A 16,724-nucleotide genomic window follows, 5' to 3' on the forward strand; every position below is an offset into this window, starting at 1 on the left:
AGATGACGAATAAATAACGCATAACCAAAATGGCATTGTTCACCACTACAGAGTTTTCAAGGTCACTATTTGTACTGGTACCATTGATTCAATGAATGACGAAAAAAATTAATGAGACATTCTTTAAATGGAGAAAAGCTCTTTTTTTAGACCTTCCTTTTATAATTTAGCCTTGATACGCGAAAGAAAATAATTGTTGTCACATAAATTCAAAATATTCAAAAGGATGGCTGTTTGACGCTAGTTTAGCACTGATTGTACTATGCAAAGCGTAATGTTGTGTACTTTAATTCCTTAAAAACAATATTAATAACATAAGGGTTTCAAGGTTTTTTTGAAAAGAATCAGATTTCTCTTGCTTGTACAGTGAGTCTCAAAGTATACGTGATTTTTGCAACTTTTTGATTGTTCTTTCGTTCTAATATGTGTTCAATTGAAAACAACTAAGACTAAGCTTTTATTTTAAAATGCTATTGGAAGCACGGAACATCCAAAAAGTCTCTAAGGCAATAAAGACTAGGCATGCACATCTCAAATAGCCATCGCATTTTAAGGCATTATAAAAGAAAAATTCGAACAACGGCACCTAATACGGACCGAAGAACACAAGTTTTCTAAATGTACTTGGGAAATGGCACATTTCGGATGAAACTTTTCGAAGAGGCAACTGTATATGCTAGCTAAAATGGCACACTTATTCTACGTAGCTGCATTTATTGAGTGAATTTTACGCAGTAAATTTAGACACTGGCATAATATGGTTCTTTTTTAACAGTGCAGTAACTGTTGCAAGGAGAATTTTGTTGAAAACGGAGAACCAATGAACATTTTAATGAGTATCTTGTTGGATGAAGGGGTCCCATAGAATACTCTGCCTTTTACTTAAACCTGACATCGATGGACTTTTGCTTTACTTTGAACATACTCTAAAGGACACTTCAAAGGTAAATCCTACATCTCGATCAACCAAAAATGGCCATAGCACCAAATTAACTGTTTATCTCATTTCTGCAGCGAAGCCATACACTTAATGCCATTTGCTATTTACATGTTGATCAAATGAAGTTTTTATTACTTAGATTACAGTTTTTGAGACGCTATTAAGTCGTAATCACCTCCATAATGCTTGGGAACAGGCGGAATTTTCAGGAAATATTAATAACTCACTTTGACAATTTTAAATAAACCTGTAGTGTTACTCAGTGGACAATTCCTTCGGCTATTCTTACGTAACCCCGATTTTTCGTCCTTCGGTGAAGTTCTACTTGTGCTGCTCTGCTTGCGAGCCAAGCGCCTAAAAGCTGGACAGCCAGGCAAGATCATCGAAGTGATGACCCATTGACTGTTCTCTCCCGTTGCGATCAGCTGGGGAGCACACAAACCCGTTGGTCGGCTTCGTTGTGTTGTCTTGCCCATCGACAAGAACAGCTAATTTATCGGACTATGTCAATGTGGTGACTAGATGCGGTGTCGTTGTACAACGGTCGGTGCCAGTGGCCCGTTTAATGAAGCAAGTGCCTATGCCAAATGAAACAAAATTCGGGTATGGTATAATCATCTAAAAAACGAACCAGAGCTGCGCTGTTAGTGTCGCCGAAAACAATCAAAATATCTATTATATTCTAGGTGAGTAAAGATAAAGGGAAACACACAGGTATCCGACACACATGAAAAATTTGTTATCGCTCTATAGAGTTTGAGCAGGTTTTGAATTAAGTTGCTGACTTCGAAATCAAATAAACAGGAGAATAATTGAATAACAAATTATTATTTAGCTGTCTTCCAGCAAAACATGGCGAACTTAACTTAGTCATAAGTTTTTTGGTCATAAGAGCCTAGTCATAAGAAAATTTGGTGCAGTGCCGCGTCGGAGACTTTTGAATCCGCTGACACTATATGCCATATAGTACACGAAAGGTTTATTTATACATAGCGTACACGTGACTCCTGTCGTGACTTCTTAGATTGCCAACTTGTGAAGGGTTATGTATTGGTTTGTGTAGTTGTTTGGGCCGATATGCTCTATGTATCGACAATGAGCGAATACTTGTTTTCAATTTGACTGCCACAGCAAGAGTGGCACGTTGACCGTGACGGCTGTCTCAGGCTGTACCTTTGTTTCACAGCTGATGCGCTACTAGTCAGCTCTCTTACGTAACTCTTGTGTACAACAAAGCCGGCTTACACGGCGTAACATCTGCAGTTTGTTTGCGAAATCGTTTATGATTACTTAACTGTTACAATCAATTGGGAAATGGCTTCAGCGTAGGCGTATATAGAGTGTTTTTATTTTGTCGAAGTATTTCCTTTCGAGATTTTCGTTCAGCTAAAAATAAACAGGTATTCGACGTTTGTCGCTGGAATAAGTGCTTTTCTTCAAGCATCGAGTGCCCGGTGATATATGTTCTAATTTGTGGTTTGACACCTTCACAGAATAGTATACACGAAACTTGACAAAATAAACATTTAATAATACGTTCCCTTGTTCTTATGCTCTACTTGCAGTTGTAATGATTATTGTGCTAACTTAGCTTCATTTAAAACACGTCGACAAGTGCCGTTCGACTCACACATTATAGATACTGATAGCATGTGACGATTCTTGTACACGGCTGTTTTTAGGAAATACCCCATAAATCAGTAGTAAAGAAATAGGCATTTTCACCAAATAAGCAACGAAGACTGTTTCATGTACCGCTATTTTCGGAAGGCTGAAATGTTTGTTATTGATTGGGTTCGATAGCAAGAGGTTTCTAGTGGATGTAAACCAGCCAGCTTTGACATGAGGCGCATCTGAGTTAGGTCGGTTTCGGTGGTAGTTGAATGCGTTTATAGAAATAAGCTCTCTGCATTTGGTGACAGGGTACGCCAATAGGCGCTAGACGGTAAGTCTTTGTCCCGCAGTGCGCTATTGTTGTTTTACAAATAGCAGTGACGTACCTCTAATTACAAGTTCCTGTACGATGGTTAACTGTTGTAGAAATAGTAGAGTTAACTAGTAGCCCCAGCTGTTTCACTGGATTTTGAAGAAATGGAAATGAGTGCGGCTAAAAACTAACGAAACCTTTGGGGGCAAAAAAAAAAAAGAATATCTAGGTGAATCTGCGCGTCGTTAGTCGTTTTCGGAAAAGTCGTGCCGTACTCGGAGGCTTAAAAATCAAAGCAGACTTATATTATCGCTTTCTGCGTGATCAATTACGAAATTTGGGCCCCTAAACGACGCCGTCAGCAACTGTTCCAACTTTCAATTATGGATTTACTTGTAGTAAACCAAATACTGCAAACGGCACAGCTAATTTTGCGGGTGCGTCCGATACAAAGGTTCGTAGCACAATGTCGAATGACGCACAAAATCCACGAAAACAGCGTATAAATCGTGTAAGCGTATTTTCGATGTAATGCTCATTTCAGACAGCAATATAATATACGCTGACACGATAGGCATTCGCTATTAGGCGCCGTTTGTAATTCACACATTTCGAGAGATGGACCAGCCGCTTATTTAGCACTCACGATCGCCTCCTAGGAAGGAGCTGTATGCATTCATTGAGCCTCGATTGCATGATTTCTCGCAAACCAGGTGCAAGGGGCTTGTTTGTGTGATGTGAAAATATCTACCGTTTTTCATAAACGTTGCTAAAATTTGTATTAATTTTATCGATATAAAGCTTTGTAAAGAGGGCCAATAATGGTTTAAATAATAACAACATTTAGCATTTCTCATTACATGCTTTTGATTGTCATTGTAGTTTTGCTCCATTCACTGCGGAAGCTATATACGTATGGATATAATACACTTAGATGAAAAATATAAATTGTCTAGCACATTGTTTAGCTAATTCTCCAAAACCTTTTAGATTAAAATAGTGTCCTGCAGTGGGCTTGTTTTTATCGAAACTTAATGACCGAGATCACATTTACTCACCAGGACACCAAGGGGAGTTCTTATTGAGGTATAGCTTCACAGCAGCGGTTGCTCGTAATTTACCTGCCTATAACAGTTCAGGAATCGTTTTAAAGATTGAACAGGATCGCTCTTCGGCCGAGCCAACGGTGGAGTTAGTCGTAATGTCCGTTTGGCCATGCAGTATTGGCTTGCAACGATGCTAAATCAGGTGAAGTGGATTGAAATCATACAACGGCCCGAACTGTTTGTCTGAGTACGACCAGTAAGGAGGTTTCAAAGTTGACTCCGAGTTACTCTGTGTTGGCTTTTTTAATCTAGCAGCTTTATGAGCTTCCATAGTCTTCTATGTGAATGTGCAGTATAAAAGTGAATGTTGACGTCTGCCGTTCACGCACTCAAAAATGGTATTTAAATCCCTGGATAGTGATAGCTTGAACTGTGTTGGCTTCATCTAGGAGCAGTTATTAGACACGATAAGTTTAGTATGAAACGCTTTAAACATTTGAGGTAAACACGTTTAACTGCAAAACATTCGGGAAGATTTTCATTGTAGTGCCAAAAGTCTGCTGTAGTGAATATCTTTTTTTTGCATTTGACTATGGCATTTGTCAAGCAGCTATGAAAGCATAATATTCGCTTGTTTGCATTTTAATTGAAAGCTTTTACTCGCTGAGGCAACAGTGCGACTATAGCCATCTCTGTGTACCAAGTGCTGCGTACGCACTGACGGCGTCAGTTAGCTAACTTTGCCATTGCAAGGCAAATGACCTTCAAACGTATTTTATCGTACCTTCGCTTCAAAAAATAAGAGCAGACTGTATGGCGGTTCTCGATTTAGAGCCACATTATATATGATTAGTAGAGTAAGTAAAAAAGCAGAAAATTTCTTCTTATAATCGAGAATTAATTAAGTTCTTCTATGTAAATAAGTACTCGCTCACCATTAAGAAGGTAAGGTGGGTTTTTATTATGTCACATCCTTTTAAGGCAGCCCTTATATGGTGTACAATATTTTAATAAGACACTAGGTGCATATTAAAAGGCTAGTAAACATAAACATTTAGCTTGCTCATTTGCTATAACTGATTTACTGACAGTTTGAATTCCTTGGGAAATTTCAAGTCTGTGCGATATTCTTGTATTGCCAGTGAATACTTGCAGACTCTGTCGTTTTGTCCATATAACCTCGTGTCTCGATCCACTCTCCTATGTGGAAGCCACATATAGTTAGAAAAATTTGGCAGGGCTCCTATAGCGGCAGAATGTTCATGATAAACATAAAGAATCTACAACAAAGGCACTCAGACCAATCTCTGCTGCATCATTTCGCGGACGTTATACATATAAATATATTAATGTCATAATGCCACATCCGCGGTAAGGGCACGGGCAAATACGCCACCAACCGTTTTCGCCAATCAGACAGGTCCAATTACGGGAAGCTGGCAGATAATTCGCTGCTACAGGCGCCCCCTGGCGCTTTGTAAACAGATCGATACGAGCCGGATCGTAGGCACTATGGTTCAACCCATCTGAGCTTATAAGGGCTGTTATGCGTGCGATTAATAGTATTTAGCTGTTTTTTTGTGTGTATTAATAGTATTTAGATTGTTGGTTTATGCTGCGAATAAGCCGTTTATGGCATATATGTGATTGATTACCACCTATTTTCATTATGTGTATGATCGAACACGTTAATGTCCATGAATTCGGAACTTCTCGAGACACGTGTATATAAATTAGAAATATGATATGTAGGGGTTTCGGTAAGATCAGAGCGAATTAAAAGGTTGGCAATAGCGAATCAATGACAATTGAAAATCGCTTACTATTTGAAATATATTCTTCGGTAATTAATCGACTGTGTGCCGAAATCATGACGAAGCTTATACATTATCTGTTTGGGTTATATATATATATATATATATATATATATATATATATATATATATTTGTATGGAACGATGTTTTTAATGGTCCTTAACTTAGCAAAACTGTCAGCGCCAAGTACACCCTTCCGATCAGAATGCTATATTCGAAAACCGGGCCTGCTATTTTGTTGAGCTTTTTCGAAATACACACGTTATAGTAACCTACTTTTGAACCACCCCCTAATCCACTGATAAATCAACGTACCATTTTAAGTAACTACCCTGAACCGCTGCACTCGTTTATCGTTATCCTACCCAATAACCTCTTAGCTACTTTCTCTAAGTACCTTTATTGATTGGCCTGTTAACATTTGATCGTTTACTAAGAGGAAAGGATCGTCGATAACCACTTGATACACGATTGGATCTGATTATAGCTTGCCTCTCTTGGTCAAGACAAGTCAGTGTTTTTGCTGTTCTTCAGACAGCTCTGAGTAGAAGTAGCTTTCTTTTTTAGTGCCTGAAAGAATTAGCCGAGTGGCCTTTTGCCCTCACAATATCAATCAATTGTATTGAAAGGCATCAGAAGTAAAGGTTAGCGGTCGGATTAATGATCATATATTACCGTATGCTGTTTAATGAAGATATTTGTGTCATTGTACTTGATACTCATCTAATCTATGTAAGCAGGGCTCTTTTTATGTTAACGTCAGTGTGGCTATGATTGAATCATTTCTGAAGCGTTGTCCTATAGTTGTTAGTTGACAGCGATCCATTTATGTGCGACAGCGAAGCCAATTTTTAATAGATATCATTAATATACAGTTTGAGAATTAAATAGTTACATTGGAGTGAAAAACCAAAATGGCGGACTTACACAGACTTGACAGTTGTTATAATTCTTTCAAAAATCATCACACAGTGTTCTTAGTGGTTATATGGGAAATCTGAACGTCGGTCGTTGACGGAAATATTTGTATACATCGCGCCATTTGTATTGGCTGGCGTTACAGTTCCCGGTTTAGGAGAAGGTCCTAAAGCTAGGAGAATTCTCCAAATCAGGATACTGCAAATTATATTGTTATAAAGCAAAGTTTGGAGTACGTATGGGTTATTGAAATTAGCTTGATAATGCTTTATAACGACTACAGGACAAAATATTTAAAATATGTCGATGCTACAGTGTGCATATTCCTATTTATTATTTAACCTATTAGGCCTTACCATTAGTTTTTTAATTGAAAGCGCCACAAAAGTAGAAAACCTAGGTAGAGAATTTAGAAGAGGGTGCAAATGTTCCGATTTGTCTTTATTCATATGACTCTAGACTATTTCACTCAGAGAGAGAATACTTACTGATTAAAACGTGAACGCAACTATTGTCTCAGGTCACCTCGACCTTATCAGCACATAACCAAATATCGCATCTCTGGTAAAAATTGATGGTTCTTTGATTTTATCAGAACGATGCTGGTTTAATCCGTTGCGATAGTTTCCGTCATTTTTTTTCCGTATAAGTACGGGGATACTTGTTGTTGTAGGTTCGATTTGCTATTTGATCTTGTGTATATATAGGTGATTAGGCATTCAGCTAGTAGGACATAGTAATTGTGGCCCTATTATCAGGTAAACATCATATGGTGGTCGAGAATGACGCATGAGCAAATCAGATAGTTAGAAAGACTCAGTAAATTAAAAACTCGTTCAAAATAATTTCGATTTTGATCAAGTTAGATAAATAATAAGATTACATAGGCAAGCGTCAAATTGATATTAATTATACTTCTGTTACTATTACGGCTATGTATACATTTGATTATTTATATATATATATATATATATAGATAATTACATTTGACTTGTTTAATCGATTTTGTTTTTATGGTTTTTGCAGGTCATATGCCGCCGTTTGTGAGGTTTGCCTGCCAATTGATGTGCTAAACTTCGAGGCAGCTCTTCAATCTGTAAGTGGAACTCCAATAGAAATATATAGATATATTTTTCGGTGTTTTCAAAGATGACCATCCGAAAAATTAACCATCTGCTTTAGCATGACTGAATGTTTCAGTATCTGAAAAGATTTGTATTGCATATGTTCTAGAACACACAAGATTGTCGATAACCTAAAAGTATTGAGTTGTACATAGAGATGAAAAGTCGTAGAAAGTTATGGAAATAGTTTTACAGCCAAGAGTACCTATCTACGACAGTAGGTTTTCTCATTCAGTTTATTTTTTTGTTTTTACTTGCCGATAGGACTTCTACTTTTCCCATATCTGTGTCCAGCTGCACTCTGGAATAACAGCAGGTTAGTGTTTATTGTCAGCCATCGAAGCCACGCGCATATATCAAAAAAAAACGGACACGCGCATATATCAAAAGAAAACGGATAAAATGTAAGGGCAGATAGACAAAAAGCTTCAGTTTTCGAAACGCTCGAGATTTTTAGAGCTTGAATTTTTTGCATGCTGGAGAACTTTCGCCTATGGCTATGCCTATCACTGTATAGCCCAATCACACGTTACAGATAGTGCACGAGTATATACTAATGGGCTGCTCTTTCTGATGGAATATAAACTGGTGATGGTTTTCAGGTTTGTTATCTCGAACTTTTGCTTACATTGCTCCCCTTCCGTCGCATGAGATCCGTATTCTCTATCGTTATATCTTATGATGATTGAACTCGACGACGCTTGCGCACACTGCTAATATAGTTGCACTGGAGTAGAGAGCTGTGCTAAAAGCTAATCACAACGGTGGCTTGAAAGGGATGCATTCGTCTCTGTTAAAAGATGGCGATGGCGACAGCTTTTCGGACACCGTTGACCTTTTTGGGGGAACGCATACGCAGAAATTCGGCGCGGCTGCTGCGAACCGAGCGTAGGTTATCATAAGCATAACACCCGACTAATTGCTTTGTATTTCGCCACTTCGCCGTAGATATACATATCTGTCTTCCCACACTGACGGTTGGCCATTAATTGCTAACATTACTGGGACGCAAATCTCTTATATAAATTAGGTCCAATATGATAATAACCGAAGATATTACAGTCTTGATCGACTCATCTGTGAGGATAGGCGAAATATACATGACTCTTTTGCCTCTGGGGCTGCGTATGAAAGCGCACAAGTGTGAGGTGTCGAACTGGGTTAAGGGGTGACCTCTCGTGCTTTACCACTAAAATTTCAGTAATGAGACAGTAATGAATTTAGTTTTGAAGTTACGCGATATTACGTAATGCACGGAAACGTACCAAGCTATAACTCCTTCTTGCCTTTAGCATGTACATAAATCAGCATTTTCTAGGAACGGGAAACATTCTATACGAGAAGCCAGAGATACTTAGATATCCTAGATAGATACCTAACTGTTCTCTAGTTGGCACATGTTTAGGTGCAACTTGAACACTTGCGATCCAAGCTCATTTTATGATACTTATACAATTTCAGATCGCAAGAAGAGATGCTCACGAAAGTGAAAGTTCTTTCGCTCAATCTATGGGGACTAGTCTTCGTTTCAAAGCATCGTCGAGACCGTGTAGATGCTCTGGCAGAGCAACTGGCTTTCCGTGAAACTGACTTCGACTATGTCTTTCTACAAGAAGTATGGAGTGAATCAGACTACCGAAAAATCTGCGAAGCGACAAAGCTGGTTTTGCCGTATACGCATTACTTTTATTCGGGGGTAACAGGATCAGGTGTATGCATTTTATCGAAATGGCCAATAATTGACATTTTCGCATACAAATATAGCTTAAACGGATATGCTCACAAGTTCTACCATGGCGATTGGTTTGGTGGAAAGGTATGTGACTATGAGATACATTATTCTTCCCATGTATAACAGAGAAAGCCAGAGGCCTATAGTTTGATTTTCACGGTAGGACCTACGAACGGCAGAGTCATTTATTTAATATTAATAAACCAACACTTTATATTTAAAACCAAGTTTATATGTCAATTTGCAATGCAGCATATATATATATATATATATATATATGTTGCATAATGAACATTATCACCACATGTCGTGCTAAGTATTGTTAACGGTATTTAACATAACGTTATCTAATCTCTTAATATATATAAGCCGCTGATGATTTTCATGCTTTCCTATAATGGGGCCTGTTTTCGATCCAAGCACTTTTATCTGACGTCGAATAATCCGCGATTCGATGCGCAACCGTCCATTAGAGGTCGGCCGGAGAGGTTTTGTTAACTCGTGTTTCCCTGTTACTGTTAGGGTAACCCAGTTGCTGACCGATTTAAGGTAGAAACTTTGCGATCGGTATACGTCTCGAGAACAGTTTCTCTGCGTTGTTCACAGGCACATGTCGGTAATGGAAAAACAAATGTTTTTTCTTTCAAACACGTTATTGCTTGCCACCACTTTTTAGTGATAATAGTTTATTGTCGAAATGAATGTACTGCACTAAAAATGGTTTTCCTTTGTGCGCCCCTCGAACTGGAAGGTGGTCGGCATGGCGAAGGTACAGCATCGAGATATGATTGCCAATCTCTACGTGACGCATCTGCACGCCGAATATGATCGGTTACAGGATATTTACCTTTACCATCGGGTTTCACAAGCCTTTGAATTCTCTCAGTTTGTTTCACACACATCTCTCGGCAGCTGTGACTATGCCATTATCGCCGGTGATTTCAATACGCAACCGATGGATCTGCCTTACCAGGTCATCTTGTACAATTCACGACTTCGCGACTCATTCGAGGAGAAGGAACACTATTTTGGCGAGAGTTCTATAGGCGCCACTTGTGGACATCCGGCGAACTCGTTTACAAATAAGGCCGATCTTAAAACTAATCCCAATGGCCAACGGATTGACTATATCATGTATTCGAACGGCACTGATCGAGTCTCCGTTAACTGTGAAAAGTACGCCTCTCCGGTGTGGAAAACGCAGTCCGGTTTCACTGTGTCCGACCATGAACCTGTCGTTGCGGTGCTACGCATCGTTAAGCGGCTCGATGTCGATTCGAATATGGATTTCTGCAGCGATCCTATGGTGTTTGTGAATTTCCTCAATGACGATCGCTACAATTTGCGAATCACGTGTTTAGAGAATAGTGTAAGACTCATGGACAAGACTCTGGCGACGCTTCGAACCAGCCGAATGTTCTTCATAGGCATCGCCTGCCTCCTTGCTGTGCTGCTCATCGCGTCAACCCCAATCGATCTTTATGTAGAGCATAGTACGTACCTCATACTACTGCATATGCTACGTGTAGCTCTCACGCTTGGCATTGGATTCTGCTTGTTGATGGGTTTCTTCTGGAACTCGATGGAACGTTCGTCAATCATCTCATCTAAACAAGCTATGGACAGCCTGCTAAACTTCCTTCATGCACAGTCGAGCGCTGCAGAGAAACGCCAAAAAGGACAGGAAACCACAGGCAACTTTACTGATATTGAGCAGACAACAACAACAACAACTGACGAAATTTGACTAAAGGCCACTCTTTTGAAATGTGAGCTTAAAATTGATGCCAACGTGCGGAGAAGCCTTGAGATAGAAACTGCCAACGATTGTGGCGACGATGGGGTCCGGGCTGACTGTGCCGACGGTGCAGTCCGCGAACGGCGTCCGTTGAGAAAGGCTGGCACACCTAATGCTTGAGAGATCGTTTCGTGAAAGCCCTTCCAAGTACGGCTTATTTTCGCGGCACCCGACCGCGGGCGAAACCGCTGGCTGTGAACATGGAAACTGTTGGTTGTATGGACTGACGAACAAAAATTTTCTCTCTTAGCCACTAGAAATCTTCAGTCTGATCTACATGCATATACCTTCACATCGTTGTATTTGTATAGCAACACGTATACAGAAACGCAGTTCATGACAAAAGCAACAACAAACCAACATTCAACTTAGGTTTCGTAACTGAGATTATAAATAAAAACAACGCAAAATATTTTAAATCGTTTTTGCAGTCACATATACGTAATGTCTTCATCCCAAACCTGGATGAAAAAATATAGAAAAGTATGTGTCTGACTAGTCTCAGGCACTGTATTCGAATACGATATATAGTAATAAGCCCACTGCAAATTGCCATCTGTTAGGCGCATCTGGTTATATTGCCGAAGTACGAATATATATGATGCTCGAATTATAGACTTTTAGGACCTTTTAGAGCTAGGAACACGCTCAATCGTGGCGAAAATCTGTAATTATGTAGCAATAATGTTGTGAAATGTTTTCGTGTGATTGCAGTTGCGTGCTATGTAACTGGCTAAACATGCTCAATTATTATTATTATTATTACTGCAATGTTTAAAAAGTTTCACAGATACAAGAGTACAGGTTCTTTAAGTAGACAATAAATTTAGCCAAATAATTAAACTACAAGTATATTCGAAAAAAAAATAAAAGAAAAACTTATTGACATTGCTCAAGAACAGATTTAGCAATGTTCGTATTTTTTTTAGGTATGCACGTGTCGACCGACTTTCCTGTAGCGAAGAGGCCTGGTATGATGAAATGAGCATAAGAAAAGTTAGGGCCTCGAGAAAGCAAATACTACGTATCCTTTTCATCCTTGTTACAAGCAATTTCTAATTGATAACTTGGTTATTCCGATGGCGTAAACAAAGACAAGTTTTTTTTAGACATTAAAGACAACTTTTAATTAGGGGCAATTTCGGCTGCAGCGTAAACGTGATATGACAAAAAAAAACAAAAATGATTCATTTAGCATACGCTGATCGCATATATCCACAATTTCAAAGACGCCAGTTTCGCTTATTGAATCAGTTTGGCCATTAAGTTATTAATAATACATACTGTTAAGTAACGATTCTATTTAAAAGAAACAAATGTACTCATTACTTACTTTTAAAGGGAATGCAAAGTCGGACATTGTGTGGGGGTGGCCAGCCTTTTGAGAGGACGGTGTGAAGCTGTAAGGAACGAAACGAAAACAACTATTGACAAATAATAACCTTTAACCCGCCCGATAACATCCAAATTTTATAATGAAATATATTAAACAAATGTTACGAATTTGAAATATAGTACTGCCATTAAGCATCGCTTAAGGCGGCTGGCTCGCTTCTGCATAAAATTGCCAATACATGTGCTTATAAAAGGGACGCCTGTAGAATTAAGACTCCAAGATGCGACACTTATGTATAATTTTGTAACCAAATTATTGGAGCTCTACAAGTTGTAACTAAAGCAATATGTGAGAATTTACGGTAGCGACTGAGTGAGCCTTAAAAAAATAGTTTTAACAGAAACCATAGGAAAATATTTTATGTAAAAAAAATTATGATTTTTTGCTAAATCTTTTAGATAATTATATGAGTTTACGTTATAGTTTTTTGTGCAAGGCATTAATTATGTGTGTAGCCTCAACTCACATCTTCATACGGCGTGAACCCGTCAATGCCCTTTTGCGTGACAAGGTACCATGATGAACGGTAATGCAGAAGGTTTTGAGAAAGCGCTGAACCCAGTTCGTGGAAGAGAAGTCTTGCTACTGATGATAACCTGTAATAGGAAAAAAATGTATTCTATGGTGTGTACAGGCAAAGAAAATTTTATTTGATGGTATAGCAAACTTTTTCGGTTTAACAAAATGATATTGCCGTTAATATTATTGGACGTTGCGTAATGAATAATTGAATAGCAAGAAATTTTCTGATAAAAACTGATCTATTTATACGTGACGCACTTTTTTGTAGGCTCGTCAAAGGTGACTAGCAAAACGATGTCCCCAGCCCGGAGATTTAGCAGAAGCGATTCCAAAAGGGATGAATCTGAAGAGAAAACACAGACGAGTTGATTCAGTCCACTGCACTTCGACGTTAGCGCCGTTTCATCAATATAATTGGCTCAATTACATTGCGCTGGCAGAATGTAACGATGTAATGGTGAAAAAAACGTGTAGTTATATACACACAACTCGAGCGCTCCAGAAGGAAGATAACTGGCACTAAATGTAGAATTTGTTTGGTTGAAAGCTTTTCTCTATGTGGCAACGAATGTTACACCGCCTGCAAGCCTTGCGTATTAGCCTGAATTGCAATGTCTCTAGAGAGTTTGTGTTTTTCAAGATAAGGTCGTTACAGATCAGGTTAACATACAGCTGTTGACGCCACTTGGCATTCAGGCTACAACGGTCCGTCAAAATCTGTGTTTTAGCAATTGTATAAAAGACAATGCAAGATTATGCCATAAAAGCTAGGTGAACAACTTTAGCTTCAACTGAGTGACTTCAGAATACAACTTTGTTAGTAAAAATGTGTTATATATATGTCAAGTTAGACAATATATTGCTGTTTATTAGACAGTGTTGTCGATGCACGTACCATATTGGAGATAAGCATGATCATAGATCAGAATTTGCCATGCGTTGTTACGATAGTTATACAAATTTTCATGGGTAACTCCCACACATTTTATGTAGGGAATATGAAATTGCATCTTTTTGCGAACCTTTTAGGATCACGTTCTAAGCCATGGAGCAAAATTGTTAGGTTTTTTCGCGATAGCAGCTTTACGTTTTCCGATTTTTCCTGCTGTTTTTTCCGACATTATCGGAGCACAAGCGTACTGGTCTACATCAAACAGCCCCTATTTAACAGAATATTATGTTTTTTCCATTTGCCACAGAGTAAGCGTTTAGAAAGTTATTTCGTAGGCTGTGGGCAACCGTAGTTGAATAAATCTAGCCAGTATAAATACGTAACATATTGCCTGTTTTTTGCTAACCTTTCAGAAATGTTACATCGTTACGCGTAAACTGAAAAGATGATTAAACTTACAGTTATAAGTTATAAAATTACAACTTAATAGTTGGCTCATATAAAGGGTCGACAGCCTTTAGGGCTTCAATTTAGATAGACACGTTCGTTAATTGCTCTGTGTAAGGTCCTTTTCATAAGCGTAAAACGTATGAGTGATAAGGTCGACAAATAGAAAAATGCCGCAAGTAATATAATTGTTACTAAAAATTGTTTCTATGGAAGTCTTTGTTAAGATGTCAAAGTATCGGAGAGATCGACAAAAGGATCGCTCACTATATTGAATCAGCTCAGAAATTGAAACTTTTTTTTAACGAAGAACTACTTTAAACATTGTTAGACCATGCAGCGTGGTAACGCGTATAAAATCATCTTGCATCTACACGTATGACAACAATAACCGTCTCCAGTTCGGTCGCTATATCCACACTTCATTTACTTTCAATAGTGAAATTAGCTTACAGCCACAGAAAGCCTTAATATATTATTCAAGCCCATTCGTCGCTTGAGTCAAGTACGACTAGAAGGATGCTTAAGTCAAATTACTGTTATTATTTTGAGCGTAGCGTATTTGTTCAACTGATAATATCGCATACTGGTTGGCTTGCAATGTCGAAAAAAAACTATCATGTAAAAACAATGATGATGATAAAATAGATCGCTTTTATAGGTGTCATAAATTTGCTATTACAAGATCATCTTTACCTTCTTGATAGGTATCGAAACGGATGACTTGCTGTAGGTGTTTACTGACCGTGTCTAGGACTACCATATTTATTCCTCGGCCGCCATTATTTAGACCATCACCTAGAACACTGAAAACATCACTTGTCAGATACACCGACAGCTGGAAAAATTCGGGGGAACAGACGATTATGCCATGGTGTTGATTTTCGTTAAACTTACTATTGATTTCATTTTTAATATTAATAATATATATATATATAAATATATATATATAAGTTTAGATGTAAAAAAAGAAAAATTAGAACAGCAAAAAATTAAATAAATGCCCTATTGAGTCACAGTTCTAAGCATTTTCGGTCGATTATTTTAATTTCATCGGGACTATATAAGCACTACAATTTTGGAGATTCACTAACCGCTAATTACTATTTAAACATGTAGAAAACAAGAATGCCTTGTTTTCGTTTATCAACAAATTAGCTGAAAAGACTTAAACAAACTGATACGGCTACACTGCAGACAATAACATCGATGCGGTACTAACGATCTATCCTACAGTGGAAGAGAAATAACTTTTTTTTTTATGATAAATATACATATATCAGTAATATCTATGTCTACTAGAGACTAATCAATTTGGTCATTATAAAGCAGTTACTTACTATTTTCCATCGACACAAACTTTTGGTTGATCGTGATGGTCAATACCAGTGAAGAGATGTGCAGAGAACGAATCCGAGCCACAAGGGGCGGGCAAACCGCAATTCGGCACCCTTTCGCCTACAGCCACCGATGGCACCACGTGGATAATGCTTGCACACGATGGCAAAGGACAAAGACAATACAATTAACACTGGCAAAGTTTGTCCTTTGCTTGCCAAATTCAATGGCGTCTTACTAAAAAACAAATCATGAACTCTAATAATAAGCCACTGTTGTGGTGTGCAAATTAATCTAAAATTTATATAGCCAACGGCGAACTAGGCTAGCTGCACATCGTACAGTGTAATTTTGAAAATGGACGTCTGTACACACGTAGAGGTATGTTTACTATTGTTACCAATACTAGCAGTGAATCATGCCGGTAACTAATTACTAACTACAAACATATCTATATATATGTATATAATGATGTAACTGTATGGACGTTGCATGTCGTCCTTGCGCATTACTTACTCTTTACTGCCCTCCTGTTCAAATCCATTGAGGAAACCACGAAGATGCTGTCCGCTTGTAAACTGTGTAGTCTCTGTGAAACGATTTATTGGAAACCATTATAAGAAGAAGCCTATAAGGCTCTAATTCAATAACTAGTAAAATTGTTCATTTTTCGACGTATCGATTTTATTCGGTGTGTCGACCACAGAGAGATAACGACTGTTCACAGAAACCAGCAAGGAAACGCCATTTTATCGTGAACCTCGCTCGGCAGGCTAGACTTGTCGAACTTTTTTATAAAAACAGTTGTAACAACTGTATCTGTATCTAA

The 16,724-nt window shown here is 38.3% G+C and overlaps 2 protein-coding genes across 25 annotated transcripts in view; one reads left to right on the forward strand and one right to left on the reverse strand.

Annotated features, from left to right (window-relative positions):
- The window catches only part of LOC111245708 (protein O-linked-mannose beta-1,2-N-acetylglucosaminyltransferase 1-like), a 51,506-nt gene that overhangs the window by 8,648 nt on the left and 26,134 nt on the right, over positions 1–16,724 (reverse strand). For all 4 annotated transcript variants that reach the window (XM_086979789.1, XM_022794386.2, XM_022794387.2 and 1 more), the window contains exons 4-9: positions 16,412–16,484; positions 15,898–16,047; positions 15,254–15,363; positions 13,477–13,561; positions 13,163–13,292; positions 12,634–12,700 (exon numbers count right to left, since the gene is read on the reverse strand). In XM_086979789.1, coding sequence (XP_086835915.1) covers positions 12,634–12,700; positions 13,163–13,292; positions 13,477–13,561; positions 15,254–15,363; positions 15,898–16,047; positions 16,412–16,484 — 615 coding nt within the window. The remainder of the gene's footprint in view (positions 1–12,633; positions 12,701–13,162; positions 13,293–13,476; positions 13,562–15,253; positions 15,364–15,897; positions 16,048–16,411; positions 16,485–16,724) is intronic.
- nSMase (neutral sphingomyelinase) lies at positions 1,364–15,585 on the forward strand. Of its 21 annotated transcripts, XM_086979806.1 has the most exons (8): positions 2,000–2,340; positions 2,744–2,885; positions 3,088–3,321; positions 7,673–7,742; positions 8,035–8,086; positions 8,571–8,658; positions 9,232–9,586; positions 10,254–12,207. In XM_086979806.1, exons 3-8 carry the CDS (start codon positions 3,251–3,253, stop codon positions 11,247–11,249), a joined length of 1,632 nt encoding a protein of 543 aa, XP_086835932.1. In that variant the 5' UTR covers positions 2,000–2,340; positions 2,744–2,885; positions 3,088–3,250; the 3' UTR covers positions 11,250–12,207. The 21 variants fall into 21 exon arrangements, with proteins under 21 accessions (XP_022650124.1, XP_022650132.1, XP_086835940.1 ...); XM_086979820.1 differs by lacking the exons at positions 2,000–2,340; positions 10,254–12,207 and adding an exon at positions 13,487–15,585 and having other exon boundaries at positions 2,347–2,885; XM_086979821.1 differs by lacking the exons at positions 2,000–2,340; positions 10,254–12,207 and adding an exon at positions 13,487–15,585 and having other exon boundaries at positions 2,347–2,885; positions 9,232–9,385.

Source organism: Varroa destructor, unplaced genomic scaffold (assembly GCF_002443255.2).
Source record: "Varroa destructor unplaced genomic scaffold, Vdes_3.0 BEIS01000002.1, whole genome shotgun sequence".
In the NCBI taxonomy this organism is placed as follows: Eukaryota; Metazoa; Arthropoda; class Arachnida; order Mesostigmata; family Varroidae; genus Varroa; species Varroa destructor.

Coding starts and splice junctions, on each gene's coding strand:
- nSMase (XM_086979806.1), top strand. CDS start 3,251: ATGGATTTACTTGTAGTAAACCAAATACTGCAAACGGCACAGCTAATT. Junction 3,322..7,672: donor CGGGTGCGTCCGATACAAAG/GTTCGTAGCACA, acceptor TGGTTTTTGCAG/GTCATATGCCGCCGTTTGTG. Junction 8,659..9,231: donor GCGGCTGCTGCGAACCGAGC/GTAGGTTATCAT, acceptor ATACAATTTCAG/ATCGCAAGAAGAGATGCTCA.